This window comes from Sparus aurata, chromosome 6 (genome assembly GCF_900880675.1).
Source record: "Sparus aurata chromosome 6, fSpaAur1.1, whole genome shotgun sequence".
NCBI classification, from domain to species: domain Eukaryota; kingdom Metazoa; phylum Chordata; class Actinopteri; order Spariformes; family Sparidae; genus Sparus; species Sparus aurata.
In genome coordinates this window covers 13867898-13888106 of record NC_044192.1, presented here as the reverse complement: position 1 = coordinate 13888106, position 20209 = coordinate 13867898, and the positions used below count along the sequence as shown (strand labels likewise).

The following is a 20209-nucleotide window of genomic DNA, read 5'->3' as shown; positions in this document are numbered from 1 at the left end:
TGCTGTGTGGTGGTGTTCAGTGCTTATAGTTCGACTTCCTCGTGCATGCCCAAATAAGTCAATTCAAAAAACTAATGAAGTATTGTTAATGACAGTAATGGAGACCCCAGGAAGAGTAGCACAGAAGTTAATGGGGGAGCTTAGTAAACAAACAAACAAACAAACAAACAAACAAAACATTTTCCTGCTGTCCACTGATACACTCACATTTGTACGTGTCATAGGCTACGTACCATGTTGGGACTTCAGCAAAAATGTGTCGTATCACGTTCACATTACATGTTTTCGACCTGGCTTTCCTCTTGTGAGGTAGACTGAACGGTGGTGGAGTTACAAGTGAGAGGGAAACAAACAAAGCCAGTGACTGCATTTCAATATTTTCACAGGATGTTTTTAAGAAGACCTCTGGACAATTTCCAGCTGTGTTTGTGTTTATAAAAAACTGATATTATTGATATGAAGTCGGGATTTCCCCTTCTGTTTGTTGTTTTCTAAGCCAAAACATGATGTTTCCCTAACCCTTACCAAGCGCCTAAACCAAGCTACATCATAAGCACGCTGATTGTCAGAAGAATGATAATGTATATATTTTCATATTACATCGCCAACATTGGTTCTGGCGATTGGTATGAAACACTCACAATAGCTGCAGGACCACAGAGAGGAAATGAATACTTCAATTTAACTCGTTTGATGGATGTTTCCTTACCAACGTCATGAATATTATATATTGAAAGAATTGGCAGCAGTTATTACCACTGTTATTTATAGCTTTGTCAATACAATATTAGTATGAAACGACTGATAAAAGTCATTTGGCATGTAATATTTCAGAATGCGGGGCAGGTATATAAAAAAGGCCCGACTTTGTGGCATTGTGTTTGACACAGCTTGTCAGGGTCTGTGTTTACCGGCATTTCTCAAAACCATTGCAACATGTAAATGTTTTAATTAACTTAGTGGATCAGGATCAGATTCATGTTAGAGGATATGAGATTATAAAGCAGTGTTTATACAGATAATACAGAGCCCAGATGAAATTAAAGATGATAAATTGTCACGATCAAACTTTATCTGAAAGCAGTGCAATCAAAAACACATCTCTACCCTCTGCGTGTTGTATTAGAAAATGCTGGCCATAAGACGGTTGATTTTCACTGAATGATATAATATTGATATTAAAGTCAAGTATTAAGAAAGCTGCAAATTACTTGTCAGACCTGTTGTACAGTAATTCACGCAGAGAGAAAAATAAACAACTGCATGCACGGGGGTATTGATTCTCGTCGTGGTAGTGAGTGCTTTCAGCAGTGATTGGCAGCTAAATAGTTGACTCCAGTTTCGGAGAGACATTTGAATTATAAAACAGAGCCTTAATTATAGTGAGGAAATCATTTTGCGTGGCTGTTATTTAGGAGTGTCTCCGTTTTTCCAGTTGTTTTTTTTTTTAGCTAACAAACAACCAGAAATTAAATTAGATTGCAGTGTTTTGGACTCTGGGAAGTGGAGCAGATGTTAGCAGCAGCTTTTAGAGCTGCAGGATTAATAAGGTTTATAAAACTGTCCGACACACTGCAGAGCGCCACGTCTCAAATTCAACGGCAGCGCGGGGATACCAATGAGAGATTGAACCATGTATCTTTTTTCTCTCCCCCCCCCCCCCCACCCTTTGCTTTGACACCCCCTCACATTCAAATGACCTCTGAAGGTTGCGCGGGGATCTGCCTGATAGATATTACAGTATTTTTGTCTGCTGTGTGCTAGACCTCGGTGCCACCCTCCCCCCAACCAACCAAGCAAGCTGACCTTTCATATTTAGTATACCATGTTGGCTAAAGGTCACCACTGTTTTGGCTCCTCTCCACTGGTTTTGTTGTACGATGGGAGATGCCCACGGAGTTTTCGATAGATAAATATTTGCGTGGTTTGCTGTCAGAAGCATGCAAAGGGCAAACGATCAGGGTGCATTTTCAGGAAAATGATTAAAAAAAAAAAAAGATTTCTAATCACGCCAGGCTCGTTAGCCCACACCTGAGAATGCGTGGCCTACAGCCCTGCGAGTTTCTCCTCTCATTAATTTCCGTCACTTCCATCCAGACACGATCAGCTTTGTGTTTCCTGTGATCTGCCGACTGAGGCACTCAAAGCTTGACATTAGCGTAAGACCGTATGTATCACGTGTCACAAATTTGAAAACCAAAAAAAAAAAATGCTTTGTTATCGGTGGAAAGCGTCACCTGTTCCAAGCACTAAATCATCAAGATATAAATATATATTTTCACTTCCAACCACAGATTTAATATCACAAGCATGTTTTTTTTTCATTCCCTCTCTCTCACTCTCTCTCTCAGGCGTCTTTTTCAATGGAAAGCCAACGTATTTTCTTACATTAGATTTCTCAATCACATAAAGTGTCCGCTGCCCGGCTCCCTGTGACAGGTGCAGAAACCTAAACAGCCTCTTTGAAAAACTGAATACCTCATTGCGAAAAAAAAAATAAAAAAATTGTACATTATTTCATTACAGGGAGATCGTATAATAGCGTCCAAGGCACGTCCCCCCCACGTTCCTCTGTGTTCGGCATATCGTTGAAACGATTTCGACCTTCAACGTATTTCCCTCATCTACTGGAAATTTTTAGACTTTTTGTTTCGTCACTCTGTCTTTCATTCTGTCATCATCTCTCTCCGCGGTGGTTCTGTTTTAAAGACTGGGGGAATGTGAAAGGCTCGAGTTAAGCTTCAAATGGCCCCCCTCCTCTTCCCAATGAGATGGAAACATTAATCAATTAGGTTGGCCCTTAAAGGATCTGAAGGAGATGAAGCTCCCCTCTCTCTGAAAATGAAATGCCACAGACTTTTAAATCCAGTCAAAGGGCATTTTTCCCAATCTTGCTCTCTTCTTCCCCCCACCCCTCCCTTTCATTCCCCACTCCCTGTTTCATTCATCTTCCCTCCCATCCCCCTCTCATTTCTCATGTGCAACATAAGTAGAAGGTCGGGGGAATGAGAGGATGATGAAGAGGAGGGTTTATTCAGGAGTGGAATGGGAGGATGAGGGGAGGATAGGGCTGCAAAAACACCAGTTAAAATAACATTTTCCTGGAAGAAATCTAGAGGCTGACAATGCACGTTTTCCGATTGTTTTTCATCAAACGGAAAAATGCACATTCTTGACATTGTACAAGTAAAAAATTGTAAAAAAAACAAAACTTGATTTATTCGAAGTCAGAGCAAACAGGTCGTCCATGTGCTTGACATGGAAGTGCAACAAATAATGCATAATGTAATAGAGTGTCGTGCATCTGTATATGAATAGTTAATATTCTACGTGGCTGGTTTGCATCTGGTGGAAATGCAACAGCAGCTAATTACTAGTATAAAAAAAAAAGGGTCACACAGAGGGTGGAGCGGACTCCATGAATGGCAGTTGTTTCAATGGCTGATTGTCCAAAGGAACAAGAGACAACATAGTCTCATTATTGAAGGTCAGTGGCCAGAAAAGGTTAGCAAAGGTTCACCATTGAACAGCCCTTTGTGGCGTGCCTGCCACGGCCTCGCACAGAATTTATTCACATGAGCTTTGATACAACACTCAACTGTGCTCTCGGTAAAGAGAAGTGCAAAATCTGCAAAGCATTCTTCGGCATTTTAATTGTTTTATTATTCTGGAACTGTTATTTACTTTTCGGTGTATTTGCATGTTTTTTTTAATTCAGTTGATGCAGTGCCAGGAAGTGTGTCATTTGAACTGCGGATTCCTTAAGTCGGTTGCAGATTTCCATGTACAGTACATCTCTGCAGCTGAGCTCTCTGAGAGGAACATACAGAAATGTGATCTCATAGGGGGAGCAAATAAAATTTACTGGGGGTCAGTAACACTCGGCATTAAAATGTCCCCAGACAAGAATGGGCTCTTTTGTGAAGCGTCAGTAAGTGTGTCAGTTTGTTGCCAAGAAGCGACTTGCTGTGTCTAGAAAAGTCTAGATGTTGCGTCTGGAGCCATTATATGCCAGAATTGTACTCCACCCAAAAAAATAAAAAAAAGACCCTGTCATGTCATCATTTCCACAGTTTTTATCTTCACAATACTTTTCCCAGAAATCCATTTTCTCGCCTTTCTTTTTATGATCAGTTTTGAACAAAATAATAGAAATCATTTGGCGTCAAAAGCCCAACATACTGAGCTGAATGGTTGTTTTTTTTTTTTAGTCACCGTATTTAGGTAGCTGGAAACAAGTGGAAATGTGAAAGTGAAAAATTAAACACCCGAGTACCAGTCTGATTGAGCTCAAATTGACACAAAGTGAAATTCATTGTATGAGAAGCGAAGGCAAAGGCATAAAAGCCTTTTTTTTGTTTTTTAAAAGCATTGGGTTTTATTTTTCCCCACAGATGAGCTGCTTCAATGTAATACAGCGAGAACTGTGTGTTTTCTGTGTAAATTAAGGTCATTAATGAGTCATCTCTCTGCTTAATGGACCTATTGAACTATTTCCTGTTTACCATTACCTCGCTGTTTGCTTTTCTCAGGACAACCTTATATGGAGTTGCGACCAGTGGACCGACGCAACGCTGTTACAACATTTACATTAGTGCTAAATTAAATCATGGAGAAAGGTAGCAACACGCTGGACTTTCAAATTTGGATTGAGAGGAAAAGAACTTTGTGAAAAATGACCCCCGTGCCGCTCTGACGCTAGTAAAGAACGCACTTGACCTCGGAAACTTCTGGCAGTAAATGTCTGAACCTTGAAAGCTTTGACCTGCTTTTTTTTTTACAGAAGAATCAGCATTAATATTTCATGCGTAATGACCAACAATGAAAGTCCTGGAAGTATCTGATGAAACTGCACCTTGACGGCTTCACTTCCCATAACTGGCGGGGGAGCTGAGGGTCTTATTATAGTGACATTAAATAACACTTGCATAACTCTGCTTATTTGTTACAGATGAGAGGGTAGGCTAATGTGTATTCTGTCGTGCGGAGGTGGAGGAGGAGTAGGAGGAGGAGGAGGAGGAAGAGGAGGAGGGGGCCACTTAAGACACAGTGAATTAGTGCACGGAGAAGACCTGAAGTACAGTGTGTGGAGGTTATTTATTGAGGACGCCTTGCTTTGCTTTAAATGGATCTTTTTTGAGTGTTTTTACATTATGACGTTTCAAAGACTTTTCTTGCATCAGGTTCAATGACCATCTTCCATCTTTCGCCTCCATTCACTTCATCAGTGATACATATTTGAGGCACATACATTTGCGAGGTCCTTTCTGATTAAACCTTCCCTTTCGTCATAGTAATGGCATGGCTCAGTCAGTCAGGTGGCTGTTCAGTCCACTTCACTCTGAGATGTCTCATCAGGAGGAATTGCAGTGATTTCTTTCAATGGCTGATGTGGTTTTGAGCGTAAAGTCCCATCGGCTGTTGGATTGATTGTCGTGGTGTTTGGGCATTACTTTCTGCTCGTGCTCTCCTCGGGAGGAGACGGAATAACCTCCTCAGACTTTTCATCTCCAGCCAACATCAGATCAACCTTTTGGACGCCAGCGCGTTAACAGCATCAACGCCAACATGTTAGCGCTACGATGTTAGCACTTAGCTCGAAGCGCCACCCCGGCTGCGACTCAGGACAGCCTCATGGAGCAGCTAGCGCGGCCACAGACGCTTCTTTAAAAACAAGGGATAAAAATACGTGATCGGATTCTGATATTATAATTATTTAGAGCACTTTCAAAAAGCCTGTTCAACATCTCAAAACCTGAGATGGCTGACAGTCAAATTCTCATACAAACTGTCATCAGAATGTTATTTCCAAGCTTTTAATGTCTGAATCAATATATAATACATATGATACAACATGTTATGATTGTTTTGATACGCTATGGTTATAGTGTTGCACAGTGAAGAAAGTTAAAAGCACTGTTAAAGCCTAGCTTTGAGTGATAAAGACTCTTATATCAGTCACAAGCAATGTCAAAACCACAAAACAGTAACAGCACAGAAGCGGCGCTCTTTTTATCGCCTCAGGGAACCTCGTAATACGCAATAAATAATTACTATTCATATAAATGATTGTACTATCCTCTATAGAATTTAAACATTTGCTGTTAAAAACCGAGCTGTGGGAAAAAGTAGCAAAGTCCTCATAGTGTGATAAAAGAACTTGTAAATGATATACAGTGATGCAACAAACAAAAAGGCAGAGAAAAAAAAAAACAGTCACAATGTGTCTTGAGATAAAGGGGAGAATTATTTCTCTGGTGTTGTTTATCGCTCATTGGTGGTAATCAGTGCACATTTCCATGTGGAGGGAGAATTAACGGCTCACTTAAAGGCAAGAGAAGAAATCTAAGGGGCAGAGTAGAAGGGAAGAAAGTGTCTCCGTCTTCATCTTGTGCCACTCTTTGCAAATGTTTTGTTTAAAAAGGGGGAATTGTACATCAGGTGGTACGAAACTGACAATTTTTCTCTCTCAAGTCAAACTGCTCCTGTAAGAAGCACAATGCATTACTGAATATTACCTTCCCGTTCCTTCGCTTGAGAGAAACGAAACATTTTCGAGGGCTTAGAGTCACCGCTTCCGTAAGTTATCTTTTTTTTTTCTGCTGAAGGAAAGCAGTTGTCAATTTTTGGAAAAGGAAGATCACTTAAGCTCCGAAGAAGTTATAAAAACCAGTACTGCTGACATCATCTAAGTACCGCCATGGTCGTTCCCCTTAATGGAAAATATTGTTTTATATTTTCCCTCTCATTTCCTGGTGCTAGCAGGAGCTCTTACCAAGGCAATAAAATGTGTTTGTTCTGCTAATTGCTCTGAGTGGATGAACGTATTTCAAGATGGTGTGTTCGACGGCCCGATTTTCATGCTTCAGTGGAAACAATACTTTGTTCTTGAATGTTACACGCCTTTAAAGTTCATATGACTTGCACTTTTTTCCTCTTGTGTCATCTCCGCTTTATTTCCATGGTATGCCAGTTAACTGGCCCCTACTTTGCTCACCACTCCATCACCTCTTACTTGTTTTTCCATTGACAAAATTTCTCACAACCACTTGTTCTTAATCAGCTGCCTTTGCAGCTCAGTAATTCCGATGCGGTTACTTGGTGTTACGCAGTGCTGACTCCTCATACAGTCATGACTTGTGCCAGATACCTCGTGTCAAGGTTCACATAGGTCATTGAAATCCTTTGAAAGTTTTGGGGAAAAAAAAAAACAGGCTTTGATTTTAAATGAAATTGCCCAAGCAGACATGGGTTATTGAAAGTGCTTGAATTTAAATATTTTGCGCAAGAATAGAAATTGAAGTCATTTTGATATTTTGTTTACTAAAATGGGACCTAAATGAATGTATGTCCCCTGCAGTTGTGTCATTGTTTCACCTGCCTCGATAAAGTGGGTTGTCGTGCGCTTGAATGAAGCTGAATGAGGCTAGTATTAAGTAAACCTTGAACGCACCATTTATAATTTAATAATATAATCATTTCGCTGGTGGTCTCCCCAGCACAACAAAACAAAAGATGTTTGCTAAGTCTGTAGGGAGGGCCGGGTCGAGCATGACACACCCGCTAAACAGCTGATCAAAGCTGGCTGCCTCTGGAGGAGAGAGTCGGGGAGCAGAGGCAGAACATCTGGAGGAATAAAACCCAGAGATACGGATTCTGCTCTGATCTGGACCCACTGACCAATGGGAGGAGTGATTACTTTTAAACTTTTGGGGTTCAAAAGCGGATTTATATTCACTCCTGTTAATCAACCTGACCGCAGCCATTGTTGAGTGTTTACATACTATAATGTTGCCTGTCGACTGGAGCTGAAGGGGAAATTAGTTCAGCGATTGACCCGAATATAAACACACATGCACACACACTCTCTGTCTGCCATTGCTTGCTGGTTTACAGCTAATGTAGAGTAATGTAATCTGGCTGTTTGGTGCAAATCAAAATTCCTGCATATAACAGAAATGAACAAAAGTGATTTAAACCACCACTGTTTTAGACTTCCTTCCTCACTCTGGGACAAAGTGTTATAGCGACAGACGACTACCTGAAATATACCGTTAGCTTGAGTAAATTTGTGAATTTCTCTGGGTTTAAAAATTGCCAGAAACATTTTGGATAAATTCACAAGTAAACAAAATATATAACAAAGGTCTAGTCATTTTTAAACACTTTTACACACAGTATCTTTAATGATTGCATTCATTTTAAATAATCTCAACGTTGTAACAACAGTTCCTCTTGATCTGTGTTTTCAAACTGAGCTATGTTTGGTCCTTGACTTCGAGCAAATTGGCCCTGGAAAGTCATTGAAAAGTCCTCCTGTGTGGGAGCCCTGCCCCGCGTGCTGTGTTGTATCCTGTATCAAGTGAACAAGTGACAGTAAAGTGAGAGACATGCAGGCGGAGGAGAGAATCAGACAGACAGCGACACAGAGGTACAGGATGAGAAGAAATCGGCGTCTCTGTGACAGTTAACCTTATGAGCTTGGAGGCAGGACAGCCTGAGCTGGCAGCTGATGGCAGACCGCCACAGCAAGCCCACGGTGCGACCCATCTGTGCCTGGTATTAAAGCAGGCTCACACCCCAGGGCCAGAGCCACCATGCCGCGTAATAGCTACACGGACATAGGCACAGTCCTGAGGGGGCCAACAAGTCACCCACTGGGATGACAATAGCAGCTTGGTTAACACAAACACACACACATACTCCTACACGCGCACCTAAAAGCACGGAAGGACAAGCAACACACGCGCTGGTCGGAACACGTAACTTACATGTTGCTCTGCCTTACAAAAACACATTATTGACACTTTCCTACACGTACGAGTGGGCGCATAACACCACTCCACCCTATTCTTAAAAGCTGTGTGATACACGTTTGGCTGTGAGCGATGTTATTTTCCCTCTCTGAACCTATTTGAAGCTCTGGTAGGACATTGTTCGGTGTTTACATCCTGTTGTGTCGACCGCTGTGTGAGTATGTTTTTGTCCTGGTGTGTGTAAATGTGACTTGTGTGTGTGTGTGTGTGTGTGTGTGTGTGTGTGTGTGTGTAAGTGTGTGTATGTAAGGGTCAAACCCGGAGTACGGTAGAGATGTAAATTATCTCAGCTACCATGAGAAGTCTATCTATTCTCAGTGTGTATTCAACTGCCTACTGGCTAGTAGACAGGCATCGAGATGAAGGTAAGTGGAAAAAATAAAAAAACACATTTCCAAAAATAGCTATGGGGAGAGAGGTAGTGAGGATGAGTGGGTGAAACAGAGTTTACCCAAAATTACAGCTTGGAATGAAATTAAATGATGTTACGTATCATAAGAAGTGGTATCAAAGTGATGAACGTTATTTAAACCAAGCAAGAACAGGAAGTCGTTTTGCTGTTATTTCTGTTGAACAGAAAATACAAACTATTGTTTCGTTTCTGCAGTGTTATTCTTCACTGACTCTCCTGTAACTGTGTTAGTTATGATGGACATCACAACATGACATTATAAAGAAACTAAAGGAAAATGTGTCAACAAGGACCAAGGAGGTTAATGAGCATTTTGTGTTTGACTGTCTTGACTTTATTATAGTAAAACCCTGAGTCATGCAAGGGTAATAATTATGTTAGCATTCTGAACCCTGATTTATTTTCCTTTAAATAGCTTTAGAGTTACAGGACACATTTTCTATGTTTACAGTGAGTTTAATAGTCAAACGATGGAAATATTTTAGATTCTTAGGCATACATTTGTACAGATTTCCTTAAACTCCAGCCTGATGTATTGTACTATTTTAACTTTACTTAACTTTTGACTCTTGATGCTCAAATAAATCACAAGATCTTAGCAGATGAATGTAACACAAGGTACCTTATGAAAGAACTATTTAGAATAATGTTTGACATACATGTTTTAAATGTTTACAAAATCCATATTAATCTCCAGTTTAACACTGTATTTGTTCACATTTAAAGCAACATTATGTAACTTTTCAAACTTCAATATCACGTTGATGGTACAGCGTCTTGTAACAGTGTTAATGGTGTCTCTATCGCTTGTTTCTGCACTGTGTAACTTCAGTGAGACCGCAGTAATCTGTGATCCGACCCCAGCGTAACGTACACGTTTACTTCAACGTACACATTTTCAAGATGGCGGTGCTGAATCGAATTTCTACATAATGTTGCTTTAAATGCACACAACATAAGTACAGGACTAATCAACTGCGTATGCATCCAGAAGTACAAATAGATGAGCTCAAATACAGCATATCTAAATAAATGAATGACTGTTGTAATAATCATGTGGAGTAAGATAATAATGTGTGTATACGGAGGGCTCGCGTCCATTTAATCCGGCCCTGACTGTAGCACAGGTACTGTTACTTGAGTATTTTTATTTTCAGTGGCACTATACTTAAACTCTGACACAATTTAAAGGGAAATGTTGTACTTTTTACTCATCAGACAGCTATAGTTACAAGGCTCTTTGCAAATAAATATTTACCCCGCATAACATTGAACGCGATCGTCCTAATAAAACATGATGCTGTGTTATAGATTAAACTGCCACCTGCAGCAATTCCAATAGAACAATCTTGGATCAGTGATGAGTTCCATCAGTATCTGTTCTTTTACTTCTCACACTTCAAATGTATTAGAATCTTTTGCAACAAGTAACAGTGTGGTGTGACTACTTTTAAATCCTCCTTCAGTTACAGTGGAAGTTGTGGAATCATGCGTTCATTTTTTTTTTTTTTTTTTTACTTTTAAACCAGTTTAGGTCTGTCAGAGGAAGCCTGGAGCCAACAAGTGTGACAGCAGATTTTTGTGTACAGATCTTTAAAATCACTGTGATCAGAAGTGAACCAGAGTTGGACACAGTTTGGTTTTTTGGATGCACAGACTTGTCTTCCATCCCGAGAACCGACAGAGAACTTGACCTCAGTTTGAGGGGGGTGTTCGTTCTGTGCCCCCCCCCCCCTCCCGCCTGTTCCTCCTCTGGCCGGTAGAGGTCGCAGCCCGGCAGCCGCTCTGTGGGCCGGGAAAACGCATGGATGTAAATCCGAGCGCTCCCCACATGACAAAGCTACAGCGTGTGTGGAAACCAGGAACGGAGCACGGGCGGTTTGTTTTTGTTTTGTTTTTTTTATCAGAGGGGGAGGAGGACAAACCGTCGACAAGATCGATTGTGCAGCCTCAACCTGCAGCACGGCTCGCTGACAGACAACTTCAGAGCCCCTTTGGCTTTTTAGTTTTTATTCTTACTGTGAGACGGACAGCCCCTCTTCCTCTCCCCTTCTCTCTCCCAGTGAACTTTATAGGGATGTTATATCAGAGCATCCAGACGGCGCGCAAGTAAGTGGACGCGAAGAGTATAGAGCGACTTGACTGGAGAGACTCCTCTTCGTCCTCTTCTTCTTCTTCTTCTGCTACTTTCTGCTCGGTTTAGTACCTTGCACGAGTGAAAAAAAAGAGAGGGAGTGTGTGCGTGTTTGCAGGAGAGAGAGAGGGAGGGAGGGAGAGAGAGAGAGAGAGAGAGAGAGAGAGAGAAGTCGCACCGGTTTTTTTGGAGCTACGCTTTCATGCCGTCAGTCTTGCGGACTCTGAGATGGACGTCAGATTTTATCCAGCTCCCCCTTCAAGCGTGGGTTCATGTACGTTACCGACTGACTCCGGTTTGGACTATTACCACTCCAACAAGGTAACGATTCCCTCTTTACTTTACGAGCTCGCAGTCCGTCAGATGTGCGGTCGGTGTGGTGATGCAGGCGCACGGATACGTTGCACATGGTGGCTCATATATATATATATATATATATATATATATATATATATATATATATATATATATATATATATATATATATATTTATATATGTACGTATGATGAGAAAATGCTGCACTTTTAGTTGTCTAAGGAGGTCTTTTTTTTTTTTTAAAGATTGAACCGAGTGTAAAGGCTGCATCGTCGCTCAACTTTGTTGTTTTTCTTGTTTTTTTATGTTTCTAATCTCTGACGTGCGCAATCTTTGACACGAGAGACACCTGTTCTGTGATCGTGCACGCTGTTTTGTTTTTTGTTTTTTGTTTTAATTCCTTAATTAGAATATGCGAATGTGCTCGTGTGGTTTCAAGCTGTGGGCACGTCGTTCTGTGGCTGTCCTGCGAGATGAGTTGGAGCGCACCGCTCTCCCTCTCAGCGTGCTGCACCCGGTGATCGAACTGGACACAAAATGAATATGTGGCCCGTTTTTTTTTTTGTTTGTTTGTTTTGTTTTGTTCCTCCGTTAAAAGTGAATACATGTGAACCAGCAAACTGTCCCCCCGTGCATAATTTAAACCCTTGGCGAGCCAACTACGGAAATCTTATCTGCTCCACGCAGGTTCCCACATGGGTCAGTGCACAATTAGTCCATTAAACATCTATCAAGATCGCGTCTGAATGTGATGCACGTTATGGGGCTGTTTCTCATGCTGTTAGGTGCAAGTCGTGCGGATTGCAGTCGACAAATAAGCGTGTTCATCGGTATTATTTTGCTCTATTCAAAAGTGTTTCCACGAAGAATCCACTGTAGCTCACCGGTTTGGTTATCATCACCTTTTCTGCGCGTTCAGCCAATCTCATCAGTGCGCGCTTGATAAGTTTTTAGGCATTAATTATTCATCAGCGACCTATAAATTAATCACCCGCTTTTGCTTAGAATTCTGAAGGGTGAAATATTGGTATTTATTCATCACTGTCTTTTGTGTTTGTGACGTTTGTGCGAATGGCACATGCGTTTTTGCGCACGGAATGGAGTCCAGTTTTGCCAAAAAGAACCTTTTTGAGACACTTTGGTAAACTGAGGTGGAAATAATTGCCATGAAAGATTAAAAACCGACAAGCTTCTTTTTACGACTTAAGTTTGCATCATCACCCCTCCCCCTTTTCTTTTTTTTTCTTTTTTCTTTTTTTTAGCCAAGGCTCCTGAATTATGCATTTACTGATATTTCTGTGTTAATGTCACGGGGCCTGCTGGCTGTAAAGAGATCACTTTTTCACTGCTCCACTCTTCCCATGTGCTGCACACCGGTGCGGACTATTTGCTTTACTGATAAAAAAGGTTTTGCATTTAGACAAATGACAAATGGACAAACCCTCCCGAACAGTCACAAGCAACTAGCCTGTTTTTCTTTTTTTCTTTTTCATGTGGTCAAGGCAAAAAAAACAACTTGTGTAAACATTTGGCAGAGCGAGAAGAAGGCATTGTACCGGCAGCCATTCAAATGGGTTTGCTTGCCTTTGCACCTGGAGGGGAGCCAGCGGGGCAGTTAACATTTGCTGATGACAAAGTGAAACATTATAGCACAGTGCAATATTTGAATTGTTAATCTCCCCTGTTCATACACACAGTCACCTGTACGTATACGTGAACAACACACGGGTGGTCGGTAGCACACACACACACACAGGGACATATACACACACACAAATGCTCACACTCTCTTGCAGAGAGGTTTGAATTACAATACACGAGTGCTTCACGTCGACTACAGTCATTCGTTAACCCCTAACCTGCTGTAAGACCGACTGACCCCGAGTGTGAAGTTAACCTTAAACCATGTCTTAGATAAGCCGAATACTCTCACATAGAAGGGGTTTTGTAATCTTTCCTTCCTTGTGGTAAAGTCACAATGTTCACACACACACACACACACGTAGGAATACGCACGGTAGCTGCAGATGTATGTTTCAGATCTCAGTGGAGACCTGGCTCTCTGACCGAGGTCGTCACTTGGGTCTTGTAGTGCTAACACAATCGACTGTTCTTGTTGTCATGATTCAGAGAGCGTATGGGTTGCTGGGTCCGGTGGGGAGCAGGTTTAAGTTTCAAGGACAGAATCGTATAACATTGTCATTACTAAAGTAACAGCTGTGACTAAGATGTAAAGTGACATATTATCTGCGCTGCGCCACCACCGCTGCTGCTGCTGGTGCACATAACTGTTGAATAATGATACAGCAGGTTTATATGAGGGGTTCTGGCAATAGTTCATCTTAATGACACCTTTCATTTCAGGAGCAGGATGGAGATGACCTGCCGGAGTGGCACTGTGTAAACAACAGTGCTCCGCTGCTACGTCACCTGCGGGTGTTGATGGGGAGGCTCGAAAGGATGATAAAACAATAAGTTATTTTCTAAGCTCACAGCGGCCGTGTAGTTTGTCATGGCTGTTGCATGCATCGTTTGAAATTGAAAAGATGATTGTTAGTTTTTTGATTTTTGCATTCAGCCTGCTGCAACTATGATCCAAACTCACGAATAGTGATAAATCATTTCCATTCTTAAAGCTGTGCACATTTTCTCGATATAATAACCATCTGGGAAAATATTCTTTTTTTTCTGAGTGGTGGTGGTATTAGTATTGGCACATGTAGTATTGGTGTTATCAGTTACAATGACCCTTAAAATAATGGAAATGAAAGGTTGAACAATTGCTTAATAATGATGTCAGAAAATATTCTGTGCTTACAGACATGAAAGTCAATCTGAGCTTGAACATGTGAATATTTTTAAAGATGCAATATGTAAGATTTTGCCCACCTGTGAACTAACCCTAACCTAACACAAAAAAAAGTCTCTATCATAGTAACAGATTAACTGCTAACTGTAGCTGCTGTTAGCTGGTTAGCTCGGTTAACCAGGCAGTTAGAGGTCTGGACTGGAAGCTTCGCAAATTAACAGCTCCCCAGGGAGCTGTTAATTTTTTACACAGCTAGCTGGTTAGCATGCCATCAGCAGCAGATATCTCTGCAACACTCTACACAGATGTCATAACGTCAAAACTGTGTTTGAATGTTCTTTTTATTATAATTCTTAGATATTGCAGTCGTAAGAACAGACTCAGAGGTCTCGTAACCTCTCTTTCAAGACCTTCTGGAAGGTGTTGATTCACCATCATTTACACATAAAGCGGGCAGGATATATATAGAGCTTGTGTGAAACTCACTGGTGTCTTTACGCATAACTGTACAGTACAAAAGACACAAACCAGGAAGTGAGCTTAATGCTAAGTGGGACAGTCCATATTAAGAAGCCCATCACTTCCTGTTACACTGGTGCAAATTCAAACACATCTATTTTCGAGAGCGACAATTAGGTTTTTTATGAGAATTACTTTTTTATGTGCGTGAGCACTTGCATGCACTTGGAAGCATAGTCTCACTCTGTTTTCCCACCTGAAAGGGTTAATAATTTAGGAACGTAAAGAATGTGTAAGCTGAAACTGGTTCTGAGCTGATTGGCCACATTCAGGCCGATGATTGATTGATGCATGCCAGGAATATGGATCACGCTGACAGGAGCAGTCAATACCACAAATCTATGAGTGCACTTGACCTTTTGGATTTAGGGATTGTGTTTTTTTCCCTGTAATTAGACCTTAAAAATCAACAACATAGGGTTGTTAATGTTCGATTGATGATCGCCTAATGCTCTTTATACTTTTTTTCCTTTTCAAAACCAAAGTTCACGATCGCAGCGCAAAACAAGAGGGAGATTATGCACAACAACAAAAAAAAGCCATTGTGCTCCTCCGCATTTCATTGTAAATTCCTTGATAAAAACAACCTGTGCGTCCACATTTCCAGAACAACGCCAAAGACACAGCGCATGAGAAGAGGCATCGACTTGTATTTTGCCGCGGACCCCGCGGCTCCGTTGCTCTTCTCAACTCCGTCCAACTTGCATTGTCCTGCACTTGCACAATCACCGTGAGTCATCTTTACTTTTCGCCCAAGATTTCTCCTAATCTTTTTGAAGCCTCTCTGTATCTTTCCCTCGCTGAGTGGGAGGCTTGTTTGTTCAGCGCACACTCAGCTGTGTATACCAGCGCTGAAGGCCACTTCTTCGCAAATGCCTGTTTTAGCGGGAGACTATTTGTCAAATGCATTATGACTTGTGCATACCCCCAGGCAGAATCACTCCGGTGAAATGAAGTTGGATAGATTACTGTAGCTGTTCCACTTTCTCCTCATCCCTCTTCCCTCTAACAACATGGTGCCCAAGAGAAAGAGAGGCTCTCATGTAATTACACTGTAGTTATACTGTAGGTTTATAATCCAATGGTTTGCAGATGTTATTCTTTACATAGTTGCAGTCTGTTCCAAGTTACTGTACGTTATTTATACATGTCGAGCCCCGTTTTTGTTTTTTTTTCACTGCAGTGCCGAGCAAACACTTTTATTGATACACACTTTGTGCAGCGCAAGTACTTCCAGATATCTCGAGCAAAGCATCGCCATGTTCAAGTATTAGTATATGCATGCGTGCGTGCGCTGCATATGTAATTGCTTGTACACCTTAAGGCGAGATGTATTAAACATCCTCAACAAGATAACCCTCATTCACACAGTGTTTCACCACATGTTCTGCTTTGTGGCACATCTTTGTACAAGCGCAAGTAACGAGCAGCTGACATTTGTCCAGCCGAAGAGCAACGAGGCCAGCTTTTTTTTTTCTTTTTTTTTGCAGAGCACGTACCAGCCCCCCCCCCCCCCCCCCCCCCCCTTTTCAAGTGGTCCGCTCCATTTCCATCGCTATCCAAATCACTGTGTTAGTCATGGGCTACTTCAAAGTATGGACAGGCGAAAAATATTATTCCATGTTGAATACTCAGAATGTTGTTTTTTTTTTTTTTCTTTTTCTGCCCTCTTCAAAACATGACCGTAATAGAAACAGAAAAAAAGAGTTATTCCAGCAGTACCTCATTCTGTACACAGAGAAAAAGTTAATTACATGGAGGCAAGCATTCTTGGGTCGACAGCGTGGACTTGGGGTTTTTCATTGTGCCCATTCATAACATTCTGCTGACTGGCCAGTCCGAGTTGCAATATCCCAACCGTTCTCACTGGGAAAACGTTAACCCATGCGTGCCTCTTGTGCACACCAGAGGAGGGGGGGGGGCTGGCTAAAGCTGGCTGGAGCTGGGAATATTCAAAAATGGAGTTTATTGTTCTAATGCAGTTCCAGCAAGTTAACCCAGAGCAAATAGCAGATAACACAAAATGGAGTCAAGGAATGGACATTATTCTTTCTTTCTTTTTTTTTTTTTTTCCATTTAAAAAAAACAAAAACCATCAAACAGTCTACTTTGTGAAGTTATTTTGTTGGTCTAACCACTTCCTGGCACTATTCATAATCAAGTCTTTCTGCCCCCCCCCTTCTCTCTCTCTCTCTCTCTCTCTCTCTCTCTCTCTCTCTCTCTCTCTCTCTCTCTCTCTCTCTCTCTCTCTCTGTGTGTCTGACTCCTTCTCTCATTTACCTTCCCAGCAGCAAAGTCAAAAGGTTATGGAGGGAAGCCGGATCGCCTGGGGCTGATTGTGTCTTTGAGTTAATGATAAGTAGCTACAGTGTTATTCTCTGGAGCGGTCGGGGCTGAGATTGCTCTCCGTTTGCTAACACCATTACAGTAGGAGAGAGGGAGAGAGAAAGAAAAAAAAACTGCATTTATGATCACTTGTTTTTAAAACACAGGAGGGACTGTGTTGAGTACATCTTCGGGTGGTGTAATGAAGCGGATGAATTGTGGCTTAAGTGAGGAACTGTTTATCTTTATTCACCTAGCATAGTTACAACACAGGAAATATCCTCACGTTGGCGCCGCCACATCAATGATATTGTAGTTTGTTTTTTTTTTGTTTTTTTTTCATTCTGCAGCTGCACCCGTACGTCAGATTTCACCGGGGGTATTTGAGGACAGCGATCAGGTGCTTAGAGGAACGGGGCCGACTATCCATAACGGGGATTTACCACCCCTTTAGTTTAACCTACAGGATAGCGAAGGTGACAAAGCCTCGACCAGACTCTGCAGCAGTCCCCTTCCTCTGCTGCTCCGTACTTTATAATCTAGACCAGACATGACTCAGAGCTACTAGAGGTGTTAAGAGGGTCATAAGTCATGTATGGCCAAAAATAGATAGTATAGTTTATCCTGCCTGGTTAGCTACTTAATCACCTAGGTCCATAGAAACAGGCTATTTATGTCGATGATTGATTGCATTAACTGCCAAGAATTCAGCCATGACAGTGCATTTTTAAAAACTCCTTCCCAATATACTTTTGTGATATACTACCGCTATCCAAATCATCTCTGTGCTGCCATCACATCGCAATCTATCAGCCAGGGAAGTTGGTTTATTAGGGGGAAAAGAAAAAAAAAAAAATGGCCAGGCTTCTTTACGGGACGAGGTACATTTTTTCATGCGTGGCAAACTGTAACGCGGCGCCAAACGCAGCCCACGTCACGAGATGTCAGAGCGATTCCCCCGGTTTTGACGTTGATCGCGAATCGAAGCAGGGCCCCCGGACCCGGACTCGTGCCCCCTCATTAAACCACATTAACCCTAATTATCGTCACCGCAACCTTGAAACCTAGATACTACAGTAGGGGCTTGACTCCTGGCTCCTCCGCTGGATGTTTTGGGTGTGCGTTTCATCCCCTCGACTTGTGCAAAAGGAGCCGAATGTGCCGAGGCATTTTAAACTGTCTTCACCTCGCGAGGCTCCTCAATAGCAACAGCCCAGCCTTTCTGTCTGTACATCTGTCTGTCTGTCTGTCTACCCCACCGCCCAGTTTCCTTGTGCTGTTTTATATTCACTTCTTGATTGCTTGGGGGATGGGGTGCTGGAATAGCATTTGAGAGGTTAGTGCAGGGAGGAGGAGGGGGTGGAGGGGCAGATTCAGGGTGTGTGTAAAGAGAGAGAGAGAGAGAGAGAGAGAGGGGGCTGTAGATGGAGGGAAAATGGAGAGAGATTTTTAGGGGGGTACTTTATTTTTCAGCTCGCCATTGAGTCTGTAATGTCATTCAACGATGTGGAAACCAAAATGAGCCTTGCCACCAGATGTGTTCCAGTCCAGATAGCGACTTGAAAGACAGACGTTTATTGTTTTAGTGCATTTGGTGTGGTTCAAACCCAAACTGCATGAAATGCTGATTGATGGATTTCACTAATGAATGTGTGTGTGTGTGTGTAAGAGGGAGAAGGAGAGAGAGAGGGAGAGAGAGAGGGAGGCATCTGCTTCATGTGATTTATTTAACCATTTCTTTGCTCTGTCTGCTGACGAGATGGGGTGCATTTCACCGCGCTACAGTTGCATTTCAAAGCCGATTCATCGTCCGTCTATCAGCGCACGTGAAGAAAACACAAGCACTTTTAGTAACGCTGCCCTCTGATATCTGCGGACTGCGGCCTTGATATTCCTATAAAGCATATGGACCAAAGTAATACGTGTAACAGGCGTCGGCAGAGATAATTACGGTAAACACTCTTTGCAGCTAGACAGTATCTCACAGAGTAGGATGTGTTTTTTCTGTTAGAACAATAAGACAAAGTCAATATTACCAGTCAGACTGCCGTGACCTTCTGTTTTGCAACTTTACATCTCTGGTTCACCAAGGGCAACGGGCAAACATATTGTTGATGCTGACATTTAGCATCATCCACATACATGCGGTTTAGACTGTGGGCCAGGAAGTGCGCAGCTCTCTTTCTTTTTTTTTCTTTTTTTTTGCAACAGTTTTAGCATCCCTGCTGTGAACCGCGTGTCCTTAATTACCATAAAGTAACATTTCTGTCCCCGCCTTTGTTTGACGATCGAGGTATCGGCTCGCCAACAATGGAACGCAACAGAAGACGAAACCGTTTCCCAATTCCCCTCCGAACGAGAAAGCTGATCTTCATTAGGATAATTGCTTCATTTCATTTCTAAACAAACAGGCAAAAGTGATTATTCTTGATGCTGAGAGATTATGAGTGCAGTTTATTGGCCTTGGCAGATTTTGTGCAAAGCAGGCTTTGGTACATAAATTAGCGTAATCATTGTATGAGAAAACCATATCAACATTTCACATAAGCACAGACGGAGCTCAACATCTCTGACTCTCACCCTCGCCGCTCGGCAGAGAGAGATCTCACAGTTCATCCGAACAATTTGTTTTTCATTTTCGTCTCCCTGCGGATGGTATATTACAGCCTATGTTTCTGGGTACTGTATGATCCGCCGTGCTCTGCGTGAAATGGTGTGAGAATGCTGTTTAGTCTACGAGCAGGAAATGAAACACTAAGGAGAGGAAGGAGTGAAGGAGACGGGGGGGGGTGAGGGAGATTTTTTGGGCACTTTGGCAAGTCAGAGTGAGGTAGTTTCGACAGGTTGTGGACTTAGATCTACCTCCGACATCACAGAA

General features: G+C 42.0%; 1 protein-coding gene across 5 annotated transcripts in view; it reads left to right on the top strand.

The window, feature by feature from the left end:
• Positions 1-20209, top strand: part of tox2 (TOX high mobility group box family member 2) — a 131684-nt gene that overhangs the window by 6510 nt on the left and 104965 nt on the right. For 2 of the 5 annotated variants that reach the window (XM_030420821.1, XM_030420820.1), the window contains exon 1: positions 11032-11683. The exons of 1 other annotated variant lie outside the window; for it this stretch is intronic. In XM_030420821.1, the coding sequence (XP_030276681.1) occupies positions 11591-11683 (93 nt within the window). In that variant the 5' untranslated portion in view covers positions 11032-11590. Of the gene's footprint in view, positions 1-11031; positions 11684-20209 lie in introns of those variants that run through there. 2 more of the 5 variants (XM_030420825.1, XM_030420824.1) reach the window with 1 other exon arrangement.